Source organism: Cibotium barometz, chromosome 43 (assembly GCF_041138505.1).
Source record: "Cibotium barometz isolate CiBa-2024 chromosome 43, ASM4113850v1, whole genome shotgun sequence".
Lineage (NCBI taxonomy): Eukaryota > Viridiplantae > Streptophyta > Polypodiopsida > Cyatheales > Cibotiaceae > Cibotium > Cibotium barometz.
In genome coordinates this window covers 46,800,095-46,817,763 of record NC_141088.1, presented here as the reverse complement: position 1 = coordinate 46,817,763, position 17,669 = coordinate 46,800,095, and the positions used below count along the sequence as shown (strand labels likewise).

General features: G+C 37.4%; 1 protein-coding gene across 2 annotated transcripts; it reads right to left on the bottom strand.

Moving 5' to 3' along the window:
• Positions 1 to 2,272: 2,272 nt before the first annotated feature.
• On the bottom strand, positions 2,273 to 14,293 carry LOC147613982 (putative HVA22-like protein g). Of its 2 annotated transcripts, XM_086781276.1 has the most exons (6): positions 14,228 to 14,293; positions 14,061 to 14,159; positions 12,775 to 12,831; positions 12,608 to 12,671; positions 6,169 to 6,372; positions 2,273 to 2,586 (listed from the first exon to the last, which is right to left on the bottom strand). In XM_086781276.1, the coding sequence occupies exons 1-6, from the start codon at positions 14,287 to 14,289 to the stop codon at positions 2,572 to 2,574; spliced, it is 501 nt and encodes a 166-aa protein (XP_086637402.1). In that variant the 5' UTR covers positions 14,290 to 14,293; the 3' UTR covers positions 2,273 to 2,571. The 2 variants fall into 2 exon arrangements, with proteins under 2 accessions (XP_086637402.1, XP_086637403.1); XM_086781277.1 differs by lacking the exon at positions 12,775 to 12,831.
• Positions 14,294 to 17,669: the final 3,376 nt, after the last annotated feature.

Below are 17,669 nucleotides of genomic sequence, written 5' to 3'. Positions count from 1 at the left end.
TGGTTTCTCCTCTTTCCCAAACCCAGAGTACCTCAGCCCTTCTTTCATGGACTCTTCACTACTAGTTTCAACAGTGGTCAGGTTCCTTTAAGACGCTCAGGTGAGTGCTTGCTGAGTGACCTGAACCCACACTTTTTTGATAGGAAGATCCCGGGTGATTCGATGCGCTATCGTTAGGTGTAAGATCATCTCTGATGAGATTTCCAGATCTTGAGTGCATGTATGTATGATTTGATAAGCTACTTTGATGACCCAATTTAGTTTTGATCAGATTCTGTTGAACTGTTTCTAAGACCATGAGATTGTAGAGAACAGTTCATGGCATGCAATGTCAGAGAACAGTTCACGGTGTGAACATTTTTCTGCACTTTCACGTGTTCAAAATTTTTTGCTCTTGGGGGTCAAAATCCCTCGTCCTTTTGTTGTAGGCATCCCTCCTTTACCGACCTTCGTAGGCATCCCTCCTTTTGTTGTAGGCATCCCTCCTTTACCGACCTTCATAGCCTTAACCTGACTATACCAAACTCGTGTGTTGGATTGGACTAAACTCTGAGTTTGCAAGAAAAAGTTCATATCGTGAACAAAAAAGGGTTCATGCCGTGGTCTTCTAAAATGGCTCACATCGTGAACGAATTGGTTCACGCCGGAAGAGTTTTGAAAAAGTTCACGGCGTGCACAAATTTCTGCACTTTCACGATTATTAATCTTGTCAAGTCTCATGGCATCAGAGGTGTCAGGATAAGGTTATCTATTTTTGGCAAGGTAATCCCGTGATTTGCGACGGCATGGAATTGTTGTACTGCTGATGTCGGGCGCGTGGTTTGCGGCGTGGAGTTGTAGAAAAAACGATTCACAGCGTGAATGTTTTTTTGCAGTTTCACGTGGAAACTTTCTGCCGTCAACTTTATGATTTTGGGTGCAAAATACTTATCCAACCATTCCCAAAACAATTGTGCCACATCTAAGGAGTGGAATACAAGTTCAGGGCACAGTCAATGGCTCCTTATTTTTTTTATTTTTGTGAATTTTTGGAAAGAAGAAAAACAAAACACTAACTTGCTCATTCCCATTGATGCTTCTAAAGATGCAAATATCAAAATTAACTAGAAGAAACAGTGAAGGTCTATTCTAAGACCACTCCACCACACACATACACAACAAACACAACCAATTTCACACGATTTCTTCTTATCCATTCATTTTCTACACAATGCACTACCAGAATGTAAGGACAATCATGAATCGTATGCAATGGGAGCTAAAACTGCAAGAGGAAGGAAGAAACAAAGGTGTTTCCTCAGTAGCAGCAGTGCCAAAAATGTTATGGTCTACCACACCTCCAAGAGGGAACTCAATGCATTCACCTAAAGAATGAGCAATAGATCACAACCGTCGTAGGGCACTTACCAATGCTTTGAACTTGAGTCCCTTGAGGCCTCCAAGCTCACTTGTTAAGCTCCAAACCTTGAGGCCTCCAAGCTCACTTGTTAAGCTCCAAACCTCCAAGCTCCACCTCCACGCTATCATCGTATAGTCGCTCGCACCGTCACATAAGGCAATCACTCTCTCTCACTCCCCCACACAAGCATGAATCATACAAGCATAGAAGAGGCACAGTGCTAGAATGCTCTCTCTCTCAATCTCTCTCAAGACACAAAGAAGAGCTCTCTATAGCACAAAAGGGAATTGCATCTTTTCATTATGAGAAAATGCCTTGTATACATTTAGCCCTTATTCACACTTGGGCACCCAAAACTCACTTAACTAGGCCATGGGTGGCCAATATCTCATAATGTACAACTTTTATAATGCCGTTTCATGACACTTATTAATGTTCGCAATTGGAGGAGCATGTTTGTTAATCCAAAATGGGATTAACAAATAGAAAAAAAAAAGGTCCAAATTTGAAACAACAACTTGAGTGTTAAAAGAGAAACCATATTAAGTAAAGCATGGTAGTGTGGAGTTTGTACTTGAGAAAAAACAAAGACTTTCAAGAGGAAATGGTTATAAAAGCGCCTCTCCCAACATGAAAGTACAGATAATAATACATGTGTATTATTTTCATTATCTAGGGACATCAGTGAGCACACCTTTATTTTTTTTTCTACGTCCACTTTAAACTTAAATTGCTTCATGTGCACTTTTATGGATTTATCATGTCTTAAAGAACTAATTCAAATAGTCTACAAAAAATGTTCTAAATTATGAACTCAAAATTTTGGAAAAGTATGAATAAGATGGTGACCTAGGATACTTTTGCCATCATATAAGCTTGAAAGAAACATTATTATATCATTGAAAGTACATTCTTAAGAGCCATACAATAAATTTATTAGCATTTTATAGCATATTGAAAATACCATGTGGGGCTATGGGAAAATACAAAGGCTCATTTTATTTCCTTGATGAGGTAACACAACTTCTCAACTTGTAGTGATATAAGCATTAGAGCTACAGCCTCAATGTCTTCAAAGAATCATGTGAAACCCCATAATGTGGCATGCACAATCAAATTATTTTGGTGTTGTGCTAGAGGATACCACCATCACAATGTAATTTCCAATGCTACTACTCTAACTTTACCTGCTCCAATGATAAAAACAGAAGTTTTTTAGAAAATCATACTAATATTGCACTGGTTTAACTTGAAAATATTATAATCAAATTCTCTAAGCTACTATAATTTATAGTCTCTCTCTCTCTCTCTCTCTCTCTCTCTCTCTCTCTCTCTCTCTCTCTCACACACACACACACACACACACACACACACACACACACACATGCATGCATGCATTGAGGCACTAATAGCTCGAAAACAAGTTGTGAAGGTAGATTAATCATTAAGGATTCCCATTAACCCAAACAAAAACCCGAGCCAAATTTTTTATATAAAAGCCCAAAACAATTTTAGCAAGGTGATTATACTTGATTCTTTGCTACTATAGATTTACTAGTTGATTGGTAGGATGTTCTTGTCCATGTGTTCATGTCTTCTTTGAGCCATGGATTTAGCTCAAGAACAACATGATATTTTAGTTACATGTTGAGTCTCATAGGTTATTTTGGCCTTCTATAGATGTTAATATTACACTCTCTCTCTCTCTCTCTCTCTCTCTCTCTCTCTCTCTCTCTCTCTCTCTCTCTCTCTTGCACATGCACATGCATGCACTTTTTGGCACCTCTTCATCACTCCACCTCACATGTGCACACACAAGCTTTTTAAATCTATTTTTTGTAATAGATTGTCACATGCATCACATCGCCCCTTTATCATGCGATATCCAAGTTTATTTATGAGATGATTCTAAACCCTGCACACAAAAGTAGAGGAAGAAGGTGCATCAAGAGTTTGCATGTGAGAGACATGCGTTAGGGTTTCTATAGTGTTTGCTTTAGGGTTACTATTATGAAGCTAGGCGGGGCGGCTTCACCCTTAGCTTAATTCTAGATAAAATGTGTTGTTGGATAAGAAGCAATGGTGCTTCAAGTTTACAAACCTCTTGCATGTCAAAATTGAACCAAAGAAGTCCTAGATGTCTGCTCTGTCTTATCTTGCACAAGGTAGTCTGGACCAATTCCAAGGCTTAGTTGGCAGTGGGGATTGGAACTGGGTCTTGCCCTGGATGCCTAACAGGATTTGAAGATATCCCCCATCTCTTCTTCTTTTTCTACCCTTTTAATTCAAAATCTATTGAATTAATTCAAAAAAGTTTAAAACCTCTTCTTAAAAGGGATTTATCTTAGAAGCATGTTATTTTGGGTGATTTTTTGGGTGCTCATCACTTAAGTGGAATATGCTCAGAGCTGAGTTGCTATGGCATATCTGGCTACAAAGGAATGAATGGGTGTATAATAACACAAAACCTACCTCTGTCCTTGGCCTGAGTTTAGCTTTGTTTTGACACGCCAGAAGGGAATTGTAGGAGAAAAAGAAAACAGAAGATGATAGAGAATTTAAAGATGACAAGGAGGAGATTATTCAACTCTACATGAAAAAAACAAGGCTATTAATTCCCATCTCTCTGACATATTTCCAAGGATAGACATCTCCCTGCATCCATGTACTCATTTATATATATGTATAACTAAGTACAACACAAACTCCAAGTAGTTCAACCCCTCTAATATATATATTTATATTTATTTATAGAAATAAAACTGAGTACAACACAAACTCCCAATAGTTGAACCCTTCCAACATACAACTTGTGACTAGTAAAGATAGAAAACAAGGCTCTCTTAGGATAAATTCTGTAGTATGGAAGGACATCCCTCTAGTGTCCTTTGACCTTTAGGATTGGATTCCACCTTCCACACACACACACTCCTTAGTAAGAGGGTGCTCATACACATGAAAACCTCTAGAGGCGATATCATTGGTTGCAATGTGTCCATCATTGTTTTGATTCCAAGCATATGAATTTGCGGATGCTCGTTATCATGATCATGATATCATCATCTTATTCACACAGAGTCTCTGATGAGATTGGGATCCTCATAAAGATTGGATTTTCTTCATCTCGTGAATTTATGGTTTGGATCTTTATCAATAAATAACTGTGTGTGTAATCTTGGCATGTCCATTGTCTCCAATTTCAAAGATGGTGTAACCAAATATGGTGTTTGTGTTGCAAATGTGGGGCCAATTGTTCCCATTGGATGAGGCATGTACTCCCAACATTAAGATCTTTTGCACACAGAATAAGTGTGGTGCCTACACACGGAGGGGGAATATTTCCACCCCTATGGAGAGAATGCACTGGATACATGGAGAAGAGGGCAGTGCTTGAGATTTCGGCGAGTCGTGGACGGTGGGCTGCTCCATGTGCCTGCGTTGCTGATGGTGTTGTAAGGCAACTCTACAACGCCATTCACATAATGGGCGGACAACCTATCCGGCCTACGGTGTTCTCAACACTCCTTTGGCTCTTAGAACTACTTTGGCCTTGGTTTAGATCCAAACAAGTTTGACTACTCCCTTTGTATTTTTTCTTACAGGCTTGGCCAAATGCAGATAGCTCGAAGTTGGAGCTACCATGGGATGATGCATGATACTCTTTTTCCCTTCTTCCCCACAAATTCCAACATATATTTGACCAAAATTTTTATTCTGTCGATGACATAATCAAGGTATCAAAAGGTCATACTGTGGAGGACATGGAATTGATCTCAATGAAAGGTTTGGAGGACATTGTACACTTGGATGAATGCATGGAGAGATGCTCATATCTACATTAACTTCACAACCATAGAGATGACAGGGGTGTTGGAATAAGTGCATTTGGATGTGTGGCATGCATCTCCATGTTGAGATCTCACTTGAGAGAGACTATTTGGAAATAGTCTAAGGTGTGACATGTTTTCATAACTTTGGTGAGATATGGATCTCGCATTAACCTAATTATTTTGATCTCGCATAATGAAGGTTATCATTATTCACACTATTTCATTCTCCAATGGTACTCAAAATCCCACCTAGCATTCATGGTAGGTGGGAATAGCTCAAAGAGCATACCTAGCTCACAACCTAGGGCTCGCCCTTTCCCACCCTAAGGAATGGTTGTGCCTCAAACATTCTCCTGATCACCATGCTCTCACCAAGAAACCTACAAAGCTGCTTATTTTATCTGCCCTTTTTACATAGAAATCATTTCTCTATTTTCTTATGGCTTCACCTGTGCTGATAAATGAATGAATGTTACTATGAACTACAATGTGTACTACATAATATTGCGTGATGATACACCACCTATTGTTGTACAATGCAAGGATATGCACAACAAGTCCGTGTTTCCTTCAACTAATTGTATATTCCACTCCTTGATATGGTCCATTGATTTCATAGTAACGATGGGAATTCCCTCCCTCCCTCTTTGTGGTGTACCACTCTAGGGTGCACTTCTATATGGATTTTAATAACATCTCCTCTATTATTAAACATAAAATGACAACACTATACATTATCTCACACTCTTCTCATAGAAAAGTCATGGGATATATTATATCCTTCTCTGGAAACTCACATATAAAATATGCATACCGTGATAGAACAAGGCTTGGAATGGTACCCAAAATTGCTTTGTGTTATATGCTATCTAATCATAACTGACAACTCTATAAGTTTCTTAAGAATAATCAAAGGACAAAATGAAAAGACAAACTAACCTCTGGGATTGCACGATGTGGGTGTAAGGAAATGTATTGAAAAATTTCAAAAAACTTCTCATGGGCAAAGAGGCGGATGTTCTTCCAATGTACACTAATCATCTCCAATGCCCACCTTCGCACAAGTGTTAATTTTGCATCAATCTCCAACATATGCTTGGATAAGTGTGGTTTTAAGTAAGTTGTATATATGTGAGCAGTGCCCTGAAAGAAACAATAAAGATAGTCTAAGAAACCATGTTGCAAAGTAAGTATGTTTCTAGACAAACATGAAAGAGTCAAGTTTCATTTTTCAAGTTTCAAAAAACTAGTCTTTCTTTTTTGGATTTGAACTATATCTTAGAATGATGTTTGTAAATTGATTTCCTTTTAAGATGAACTATCATTTGCACAGGGCAACATAAACTTAAATTTTTGAGGATAATATTCGAAATTGGGAATTCCCAAACTCCCTAATTTATTATCTTTGAGACATATACATATTATTTTTGTAATGATTATATCTATCAAGATCCTCCTTGCACTTGACATTCAAAAATTGATTGTTGGATGTCTTGCATAAAGCATTTGTATATACATGGTCTTCATATTATAAAAATTCATGATGCATTTAAGTGGGCAATTATAGTGTTCTCTCTCTCTCTCTCTCTCTCTCTCTCTCTCTCTCTCTCTCTCTCTCTCTCTCTCCATGTGCATGCATGTGTCTGGTATTGCTGTAGTAATTCTTAATTTATTATCAACCTTGCCTAATCTACAAGGATATGATTTTCTATATAATAATTCCAACCCTAGATCAATGTTCTTAATTTTTTTTTAAATCCCTAGTAGGGGGATTGAGTACCAATATGTTTATGGGGGTGTGTGTGCATGTGAAGAGCAAAGTGACAACTAAGCCATGGACCCATATAGTGTGTTGTTATCACTTTGCAAGTTGCATATTTTTACCATTAAAGGTGAAAGTTTTTAAAACCCATTTTGTTTTTAATAATGCCTTGCCATATCTAGAGACATCTATAAAATTCGTAGAGTATGAGACATATTCTCTAAATTCTCTTATTTTATTATATTTAAAATGAAAGCTAATGCATGTCTAGCTTATCATGGTACTCAATGCCTAGGTTGGTAGGTTCACTTCAGTTCTAAATTTCACTTCAAAATTACTAAAATGCATGTGCATGCTATGAACCATATTAATACACTATCATCAAGTAAATTGCACACTTGTTGGAGCATAAACTTATTTACATGCATGACCTAGAAAAATAATTCACATAGATAATATACCAAAATAATTCACATGGATAACCCACCAAAAAAATTATTCACATGGATAACCCACTAAAAATAAATCACATGGATAACCCACTAAAAATAATTCACATGGATTTAAACACACCAAAAACAATTCACATAGATAACCTACCTAAAATAATTTACATGGATAACCCTATATGGCAAAGGGATAGTATAAAAAGAAAAATTATATAAAACGTGAGAAACTGCAAAGGAACTATGCATCTTCAAGCAAGCTGAAGATAAAATTGAGCTTCTTTTTGCGATATAGCATATGCTTAGTTCCATGACTACAGATGCACGAAATCATGAAGATGTATGGTATGTTGATTTAGGAACTATGCATCTTGAAGCAAGCATCTTCAAAGCAAGCAAGCCGAAGATAAAAGTGTATCTTTTTGGGATATATCATATGCTTAGTTTCATGGTTGTACATGCACGAAATCATAGAGATGTATGCTATGCTGATTTAGGTGGTTCATGATGAGTGGCTTAGAGATATGCAAAAAATTAAAAAACAAGGGTATGTAAAAATAGCTGATGATACTATGCATCCTATTACACATGTTAATAAGATGTCATTGCCTATCTTACTAGGATATGTAGGATAGAAAAATGAAGTACTTGGCTGATATACTTCATGTTCTAAACATTACAATGAACCTGGTTTCTATTGGATAAATGGTTGAGCATGGCCTTGTGAATGTGATATAGAAGATTTCAAACCAACGCCACGTGGTTGAAAAGGAGAATATAATTGGCATGTTTACATTGGATGTAAACATGCTTGAAGTGAAGATTATAATGTTTACACATGGTACAAGCATAATTGTACACATTGGCAATTAGCATAAATGCATTGGTTGTGTCAATATTGGCTGAAAAATATGCAAGCCTAAAGCATTACAGGTTTGCCAAAGTTCAAAGTGAATAGAATGCACATTTGTGAAGGATGCCAATCAGGAAAATAGTCCAAGCATGAATTTCTTGATGACAAGAATGTAATTCAAAGGCCATTTGGATGTCGTGCATTTCTAATGTGGAATCAATAAAAGGATGCCACTATTATGTCTCTACAATTGATGATCACACTAGGAAGGAGTGGGTATACTTCATGAAAGATAAAATCAAAGTGTTTATGCACTTTTAGAGCTTCAAGGCTATGGTTGAGAAAGAAAAAATCATCATGCATATAAAATGCCTTAGATCAAATTGTGGGGGAAGAAAGAAAAGGTCAGTCATCATGCATACAAAATACCTAAGATAAAATGGTGGTGGATAATGTTTCTCCAATGAATTCAATGATTATCTAAGAGAACATGGGATAAAGATACAATTTACATGTAGGTACACAACCCATCACAAAATGGGGTTGTAAGAAAGGAAGAACGAGTATATTGCAAGATTTGTCTATGCGTTGATGAATGAGAAAGGACTACCTCACTATTTTTGGACTAAAGTAATAGAAAGCAAACTGCAGTTTATACTATGTAAAGAACCCCCACTATATCTTGAATAAAAATTTAATGAAAAAAAACTAGATTTCACATACACTTCAAAGTGTTTGTATGCATTGCATATGTGTATATGCCAGATGAGTTTGGACCACTCCAAGGAAAAAAAAATGTATCTTTATTGGATATTCCCTTGAGCAAAAAGGTTATAGAAGATGTTGTTTTTGGCGAGATGAGTAGATCAGTGAAGGATTCCATAGAGGTTTGATGTAAACAACAATGTGGCTACACATTGAATGGAGTGCATCAATAACATGTGCTTAGAGGACCAGGAGAGTCCTCAAGCAGTGGATCTATTGTCAAGAAGGTTGAGGAAGAATCCCATAATTTTTGACACATCATTTGGTGGTAGTACAGGTGCTAAAAATTTTGCAAATTCACATGTATCACGAAAGGAAAAAGAGAAGGTGGATCAGCCTTTCATAATGCGTGGTGTTTGAGAAGGTCATTCATTTATTGATGGGGATAGTGGCTCAGAAAAGAGCTAGCAGTGATCCACATGTATGCAGGTCTATGAGGGGAAGATATCCAATGGACATATTAAGATATGATGGGTATACGTAGATAGCCAATCATTACATATTTCAAGGAGGCACTTAGACATAAGCATTGGGAAGATGCCATGGATGAAGAGACGATTGCATTGGGGATGCAAATAAGAGACGGCTGCGTTGGACATCATGGATGAAGAGATGACTATGTTCGATGCAAATAAGTCATGAAGTGCCTTTGCTTAAGGCACAAAAGGCAACTAGATGCAAGTGGGTCTATAAAGTAAAGAAAAATTTAGATAGGTATGTGAGCAACTATAAGGCAAGATTAGTAGTAGCCAATGGATACGTACAGTCCTATGGCATTGACTATGAGGAGACTTTCATCTCGGTTGTTAGGATGAAATCGTGAGAGTAATCATTGTTATGGCTATAGTTAAGAGATGGTCTCTACATAAAATAGACGTAAACTAGAATGCCTTTTTACATGGTTATTTACAAGTGAAGGTATACATGATACATCGCCAAGATATGAGGACCATATGTGCACCCATAGTTTGTTTACAGGTTGTGTAAAGCCTTGTATAGATTGAAACAAGCACCTAGAGCATAAAAGATAGGAGAGTATCTTATCACTATTGGATTTTATACATCTACAATAGTTTTTTTCACTATATGTGAAAAAGACTAATAGGGACATTGTTCTAGTAGTCTACAATGCTTCTTGGGTATACAGTGATTAGATGACAAAATGGGATTTGGATTTTATAGAGGTAGTATGCTTTGGACTTACTTTCTATGGAATGACAGGTTGTTTGAGTGCCACAACATAAAATTGGCTATAGCTACTGGTAATCTCTTAGAGGACCCTACTATGTACAAGCGCATTGTAGAGAGTGCCGCAACATAAAATTGGCTATAGATACTAGTAATCTTTTAGAGGACCCTACTATGTACAAGTGCATTGAAGAGAGTTTGACCACTAGGACTATTGGGTTGGTAGTGTTGTCTCAGATAGAGATATTTCTTGTGGCTTTATGTTCTCTTTTAGGAGTGTTGCTCTACTAGATGTATAGAGTACGTGGTTATTTCTATGAAGACATGTGAGGTAGCTTGTTTGCAAAACCCTAGTAACCTAGTATATCATCATGCTAAAATGAATCATATAGAGGTGAAAAATCAATTTTTCATGAGCGAGAAGGTTCTAGCAGATGATTAGGATTTGTTTTTTATGTCATCATAGAGGATTAGGTGGCTAGAGCATCTTTGCAAGTTTAGAAGCGAGCTCACAGTGTAAGGTATGGAGCTAAGCTCAAGGGAGATTGTTGTAGGTTTTGAAGCTAACTCAGAGTGTAGGGTAAGGGAGATTGTTGTAGGTTTTGAAGCTAACTCAGAGTGTAGGGTATGGAGTTGTAGGTTTTGAAGCTAACTCAGAGTGTAGGGTATGGAGTTGAGCTCAAGGGGGATTGTTGAGATATTAAGGTATATCACTAGCATAGGTGGTGAGATTGTGGTTGATATACCACCAATGGTTTACAAGTTGTATGACAACCACCTTTTTTTACTAGATTTATGACATAGTTATAGATCCAGATTATATATTCAAGTTTACACTATGGGCCTTGTATGTTTTAGTAGAAGAGTGATTTCCCTTATAGTATGTACTCTTACTATTATATTATGATTGTAGAGAAGTAAGAAGAAAGAGAAGAAAATCAAACCATCCATCTCTCTCTTATGTGCTTGTCTACTTTTGTGTGTGTGTGTGTGTGTGTGCGCGCGCGTGTGTGTGTGTAAAGAAGTTTTCTTTACAAAGAGCTCAAGCTCACCCTCTCCCGTACATTCTTCTCAGACCACTCATGCTTGTACAAGTAGATTGACACATTTTTGTGAGTATTGGTCTTTCTAAGAGCCACATAATAATGTAAATTTATACATTATGAAGAAACCCGTCTTCCGTGCTTGCACAAAGTACATTGAGATATATTATCACTTTGTGCATTTTGAACTGATCTTGTATAGAGGAGTCGAACTCAAGAATGGAGAATTGTGTGGATAGGGAGAGAGATCAACACCTTCATCGAGACAAAATCTCTTGGGAGAGGGAATGACACCTTTATCGAGTTTGTAATGGACCAAAGAGGTAGTTCATGACAATGAGGACTTGGCACCATGCCAAACAAGTAGGATGCATATTAATGCAATGTTAGCACGAGTTGATTGGCTGCACTCTTAGAGGTAGAAGGAGCTCTTCCACCTTCTCCTTCTGTTTGGGCCTATTTGGGAACCTAGATGAACTTAGATGGATTTAGAGCCTATGTAGAAACTGTAGGTCCTTGATTAAAGTCTAATATGGTTCTAATTGTCGATGGGTGATGTGGCTGGTTTGATCCGTTTAAACCAGTCGTAGGGTGATGCAGCTAGTTCGATCCATTTAAACCAATTTTAGGGTGGCCTACATTGGTTGACTTATAATCCAATACTACATATAGCCTAGTTTTGTAGCCCTCATTTCTCATGTGCATGATATCCTCTGTGTAGATACTACCTAGATCGCCATCATAAAGCTCCTTGTAAGAGTGCATAAGTGGGGAGACACCATCAGTTTGGAACTTTGGTTTGCAACAATAATTGAGCATTATTCTTTGTTTCTCTTACTTGAAGTTCTTTGTCTTATGATCAAGCTTCACTTAGTGTATTTTCTTACATGATCTAGGGCAATGATTTCTTTAAAATTTGGTAACTTTAAACTTTTAGCTAAGGCCTCCTTTAAAATAATAAGAGAGGAACTCACAATGCCTCCACAAAATTCAAAGGTATTAAAACTAATTTGTTTTTAATTTATGTTTAGTTAAGTAGACCACTCATCAAGACAATAATATTTTCTAAATGTTAATACATACTTTTTAAGAAGAACATCACAAGTAATTGGTTCGTTCCAAAGCTTAGATTATAGACAAAATTTATACATTACAAATTAATAGCAAACTAAATTATGCACATGTAGCTAAGTTCTTAACTTATTTTATGCTTTACCTAATCTCAAAAAACATCTTTTTTTTAATATCAAATATTAAGAAGAGAAATCAAAGTAAAACATTGCACTCAATAACATGTCTAAACAAAGGTCAAATTTCTTACCTGAGTCTTTGGATGCCATAAATATATTATGAATGCAAGCTTCACTTCCCCATATAAAGGCAACCTAGATTACCAAAAAATAGAAAAGGGAGATAACATATTGAGCTTAAAATTTCAAAGTAAATTCAATGTTTTTAAATGAATGATTAAGGTAAGAATACATTTACCATGATATTAATGCATCTGCTACTCTCTCTAGTACAGTTATGATTGCAATGATAATCCTTTGGCATGCAAGAAAAGTTTATAAAATGAATGTTAGGAATTTACATGCTATTTTTGAATTATGGCTTAGACAAAGTTAAATGCAAACATGCAAATCGAAATAATTCTGAGTATGATGCTATATCCTTTATAAAAATTCTTGAGGGCAATTTGATGGTAAAGCTTGGAAAACCTATTAAAGGCACTTTAGCCTTAGAAATAATTGAGCTTTTGTGGTTAAAATCGATAAAACATCCATATTATTGTAAAATATTTTCATTTTAGTGTTATTCTAAGCAAAAATTTCCTAAACATTGACACATGATAAAAAAAATTCTTCTAATGAATGCTTTTCTAAAATTGAAAGCAAAAGAAAGCCATATAAATAAAACATTCTATTTGGATTATAAATGAGTTACAAAACACCGATTTATGTTTTTTATTGCTTATCAAGATGCAAGCAACACATCAAATTGCCTTTGTGAAATACTCAAATCTTTGCTTTAACTTGTGGGCTCATTATCTTTGCTTTGACTTGTGGGCTCATGATCCTTTCTTTTAATATGTACACCCAGAAATGGATGAGGTAAGGAGAACCTATCCTTGGAAGTCACTACAAATGGTGGTTAGATACTCGATCAAATTATTCAAATGGGAACATGTTGAACTCCCTTCTAGGCTCTACGAGCCTCTATGGCATTACCACATCGATGGAGGAGATGTATAAGATCAAGATCAATAGATAAGCAAAATATCTATGTGAATATTTGCCAGAATGCAAGGGTTTCTTTTGTAGCCAAGGGGGGTGTGGTGGGCAGGGTAGGGGATAGCACGTTGGGAACATGGAGGTCCCGGGTACGAGCCCTGCTTACCATACGATTAAGCCCGACTCGTACCCTTGCTCACCATACCATTGCCCTATGGGTTAAAATTTCCCACCATACCATTGGTACGATTAAGCCCGATGGGCTAAAATTTCCCAGCATAGCATACCGTTGGCACAATTAAGCCGGACGGGTTCCCCTTTCTCACCATACCGTTGGCACGATTAAGCCCGACGGGCTAAAATTTCCCACCATACCGTTGGCACAATTAAAGCCCGACGGGTTCTCGTTTCTCACCATACCGTTGGCACGATTAAGCCTGACAGGCTAAAATTTCTCCCATTACCAATCTCAAGGGTTTATTTTTTTTTTAAAGTTCCTTTGTAAATATATAGAATACAGAAGCAAAAAGGAAAAAGCGGTACCAGTATTGACACCAAAGCTGCAGTTGTTGGGGGTCAGGCACGTCAACTTCTATTGTTTGGAAACACTTGAAGGCGGGGTAGATGTATCCCAGCGCTAGTCTGCGGAAGCCAATTTCATTAGCATAAATTCCATTCACGAATTTAAGCCGCAATTTTGCAAAACTCACACCAAAATTCTCGTGAAGGACGACGCCATGAGAAGGACGACGACGCTTGCAATTAGAAGCATTGCCCTCGTTCCACATTTGGCCATTTAAAAATTTGAAAGATTCGTGACTTTGTTCATAAGAAGGTGCAGCTATGCCTTGCATTGTCCTACAAGACTTCATGTTGTAGGACTTCCCTTTACCTTCTTTGTGCTTGCCTTACTCAAAGCATCATCATCAATAATTTACACCATTGATATAGTTCTATTGTTTGGTGGAGTAAGATTATTACTATTTCAATTATATCATGTTGAGAATAATCACTGTTGGAGTGGAGACAAAGGTAGCTACACACACGCAAACACAGAGATAGAGAGAAGCACAACACATAGAGTGGAGACAAAGGTAATAGCACGCACACAAATGCAGCAACAAGCACGTAGACATATAGAGAAGCACAACACTCAAAGTAGATTGATGAGAATGAGTGAAGTACAAGTAAAGTGGCACGATAAGGTCACTTAAACACTCACTTATAAGAGTGTGTACACATGCTCGAGGGAAAAAAAGAAAAAAGTGCCCCGACGAATTATCAGCCTACATACACACATCACTACTATATAAATGGCTACAAATCTCCCATGTAGTGATGATGTGAATATGTACAGAGATCATGTGGTTGATCCATCCCCAAATGGCAATAAGCCCAAAGCTTTATGAAAAGCTTCAAACTTCTCTCGTGGTGACGACAGAACTATAATTGTCATGTGTAGAGACATAAGCTATGATACACATGAATCACCACGATGAAAGAAAAAGCAATTATAGGATACTTGCATGTCATAACATCCAACCTAATCGAAGTCACTCAAAGCATTATACAATGGTATGCCTTTGGCCATGTATAAGGTGAAATGCCTAAGCTGGGTAGGGATTACAAAGAGGTATAGAAGAGGAGTAACATACCCCCCCCCCCTCCCCCAACCTAAGCTAGCTTCCATCCTTGGAGGTTTTTATTGGAAGACAATCGGGTTGGCAACAAAATTGCTGAGAACTTCAAATCAGAGGAGTGGGTTGGAAGAAAATGGTTGAAAATTCTTAACATTTCTACTTGGAAAAAATTTGTCAAGAAGCACTCCTTGAAGGTCCGCATATGGTGGGCTAGAAGGTACCAGACCTCCTCGTAGTATCTATATATTTGTCAATGGGTTGGGGCCGATGGTGAAGTCAAATGCCAGCTATTGGTGAGGGTGCTTGTAATAAATATGTTAGCCCTTATTTATCTTAACATCCTCAAAATTTATCAGGAAAATTAGAAGAGTGGTAAAGATTTTGCATATCATTTGCACATGAAAATTCTCCGAATTGTGATGTTCTTCCAAAAAGAATCGCATCATTTGCCACATCCAATTCTCATCCATTTGTCTCTATGGCAATGATGATAGCTTCATAAAGTTTACTGAATATTCATTGTATTGGAGATTATCAGAGTACTCACTCCAGCTGTAGATTCTGGGTATTGCCATATATTCTCGAGGGGTCACTCGTATAAATATGTAAGTATCACGTGGGTTCAAGAGAATGACATTTTAAATATTTAAAACTTACAAAAATATATTTACAGAGGGGATTTATTTATTATATTTTAAAAAATTTTTACAGATTTGAATAGGAAAGGATACATTATATTCACTAAAAAAATTCACAGATAAGGGACTTTTTAAATAGGCCTTGAACGCAAGTGATATAGAGGATTTACATATAGTGACCCCCCCTCCCCCCCCGAGCATATATTGTAGATCAATCCTTTGGGCAGTAGGGACATGTTTGTACAGTAAAAGTTAAATGCTCTTTCTCCTCGAGGGTAAAGTTACAAGACTTAGCGGTAACTCATACTTTACCATGTTTAAATTTTCATTTGTATTAAGGAGGGAAAAAAAATCCTTGTGAGGAATATGCCTTAAACTTACATGCCCTCTCTCCCTCTCTCTCTCACACACAACCTTCCTCCTTTTAGAAGTACATTAAAAGCCAAAACTAATTTTACAGAGAATTCTCTTCTTATTTATGCATTAAATTTTATTAACTCTTCCTTTATGCTATAGGACTTTCTTTATGCTACTTTCGTTTTGCTTGGCTTACGCAAAGCATTATAATCAATAATTTATAGCGTTGATAGTTCTATTGTTTGGTGAGTAAGATTGTTACTATTTAAATTATATCATATTGAGAACAATAATTGTTGAAGTGGAGACAAAGGTAATAACACACATAGATATAGCAAACAACAAAGATATAGAGAAGCACAACACAGACATAGCAAGCAACAGGGATAGAGAGAAGCATAGCTAATAGATTAGCGATAAAGGTAACAACACACACACACACACACACACACACACACATGTAGTAAAAGTAAGTAGAGATAGAGAGAGAAGCACAACACTCAAAGTAGATTGATGAGAAAGGTAACAAAGCACTGTTAACCTGTGAACGGACATTGAGATTTACGTCATTAATTTAAATATTCTGAGTCATGGGCCGGGCTTGTCGGCACCATATGTTAAGGATAAAGGGATTGGGTGATCGCCGATGAGAGGCGCACCTTAAATATCAGCAGGGTAAGGGTTAGGATCGGCTGGCCATGTATAGGCGCCCATGTGTGAATGGCCAAGTCACCTTATAAGAGTCAAATGTAACCCTAAAACCCTCATTCTCATGTGTTGTGAATACAAGAGTGCTCTTGCCTTATCTTCTTGGTTTTCTTCTCCTGCGTGTGTGTGTGAGAGAGAGAGAGAGAGTGAGAGAGAGAGCGATCGAGCACTGTGTAGCGGCACGGCGACGAAGGCGAGGCGGTAGAGCGTCGACGGCGGCTCCTCCTTCACGGCTGCGACGCGGAAATCCTTCAAGGCGGCAGTTGAGTGGTGAGTGACACACCTTTTGCATTCTGTTTGAGCTTGCTTTCTTGGTTGTATGCTTGCAGCCATTCGTGGCTTGCATACGGTGTTCGGCAAGTCCCCAGCTACGACCTGTGCAGCAAAAGCGCACATTTTTGGCGCCGCTGTCGGGCAGAGTTTGCAGCTCGGACTGCTGCGTGAAGTGAAATTTACACTGTAGGAAAGGCTACTGTGTGTTTGTTGTTGAAGTGTTTCCGTGTTCTGCAATCTGTCTCTGTAATTTGTCTTCTGTAAATCTGTTTCTTTTGTTATTTTTCTGCTCCGCGTGTGAGCTGCATTCTGTTCTCTGGTTTTCTGCGTGTGAGGGGGATTTTTGAATTCCCAGACCTGCGCTATGTGCAAACTGCGCCGCAGCCAAGGCTGAACCCTAGAAAGAAACCCTAGAAAACTTATCTCAAAAAAGAAAAAAAAGAAAAAAAAGGAAAAAAGAAAAAAAAAGAAAAAAATTAATTTTAAAAAAATAAAAATAAAAATAAAAAATTAAATTTTATTTTTAAAGAAAAAAC

Excerpts from the sequence above, each read along its gene's own strand:
- LOC147613982 (XM_086781276.1), bottom strand. The coding sequence starts at position 14,289 with ATGCTTCTAATTGCAAGCGTCGTCGTCCTTCTCATGGCGTCGTCCTTC. Across the intron at positions 14,160-14,227 it reads TCCTTCACGAGAATTTTGGT|ACTAGCGCTGGGATACATCT; the intron begins GTGAGTTTTGCA and ends TGGCTTCCGCAG. Across the intron at positions 6,373-12,607 it reads TATGGCATCCAAAGACTCAG|GGCACTGCTCACATATATAC; the intron begins GTAAGAAATTTG and ends TGTTTCTTTCAG.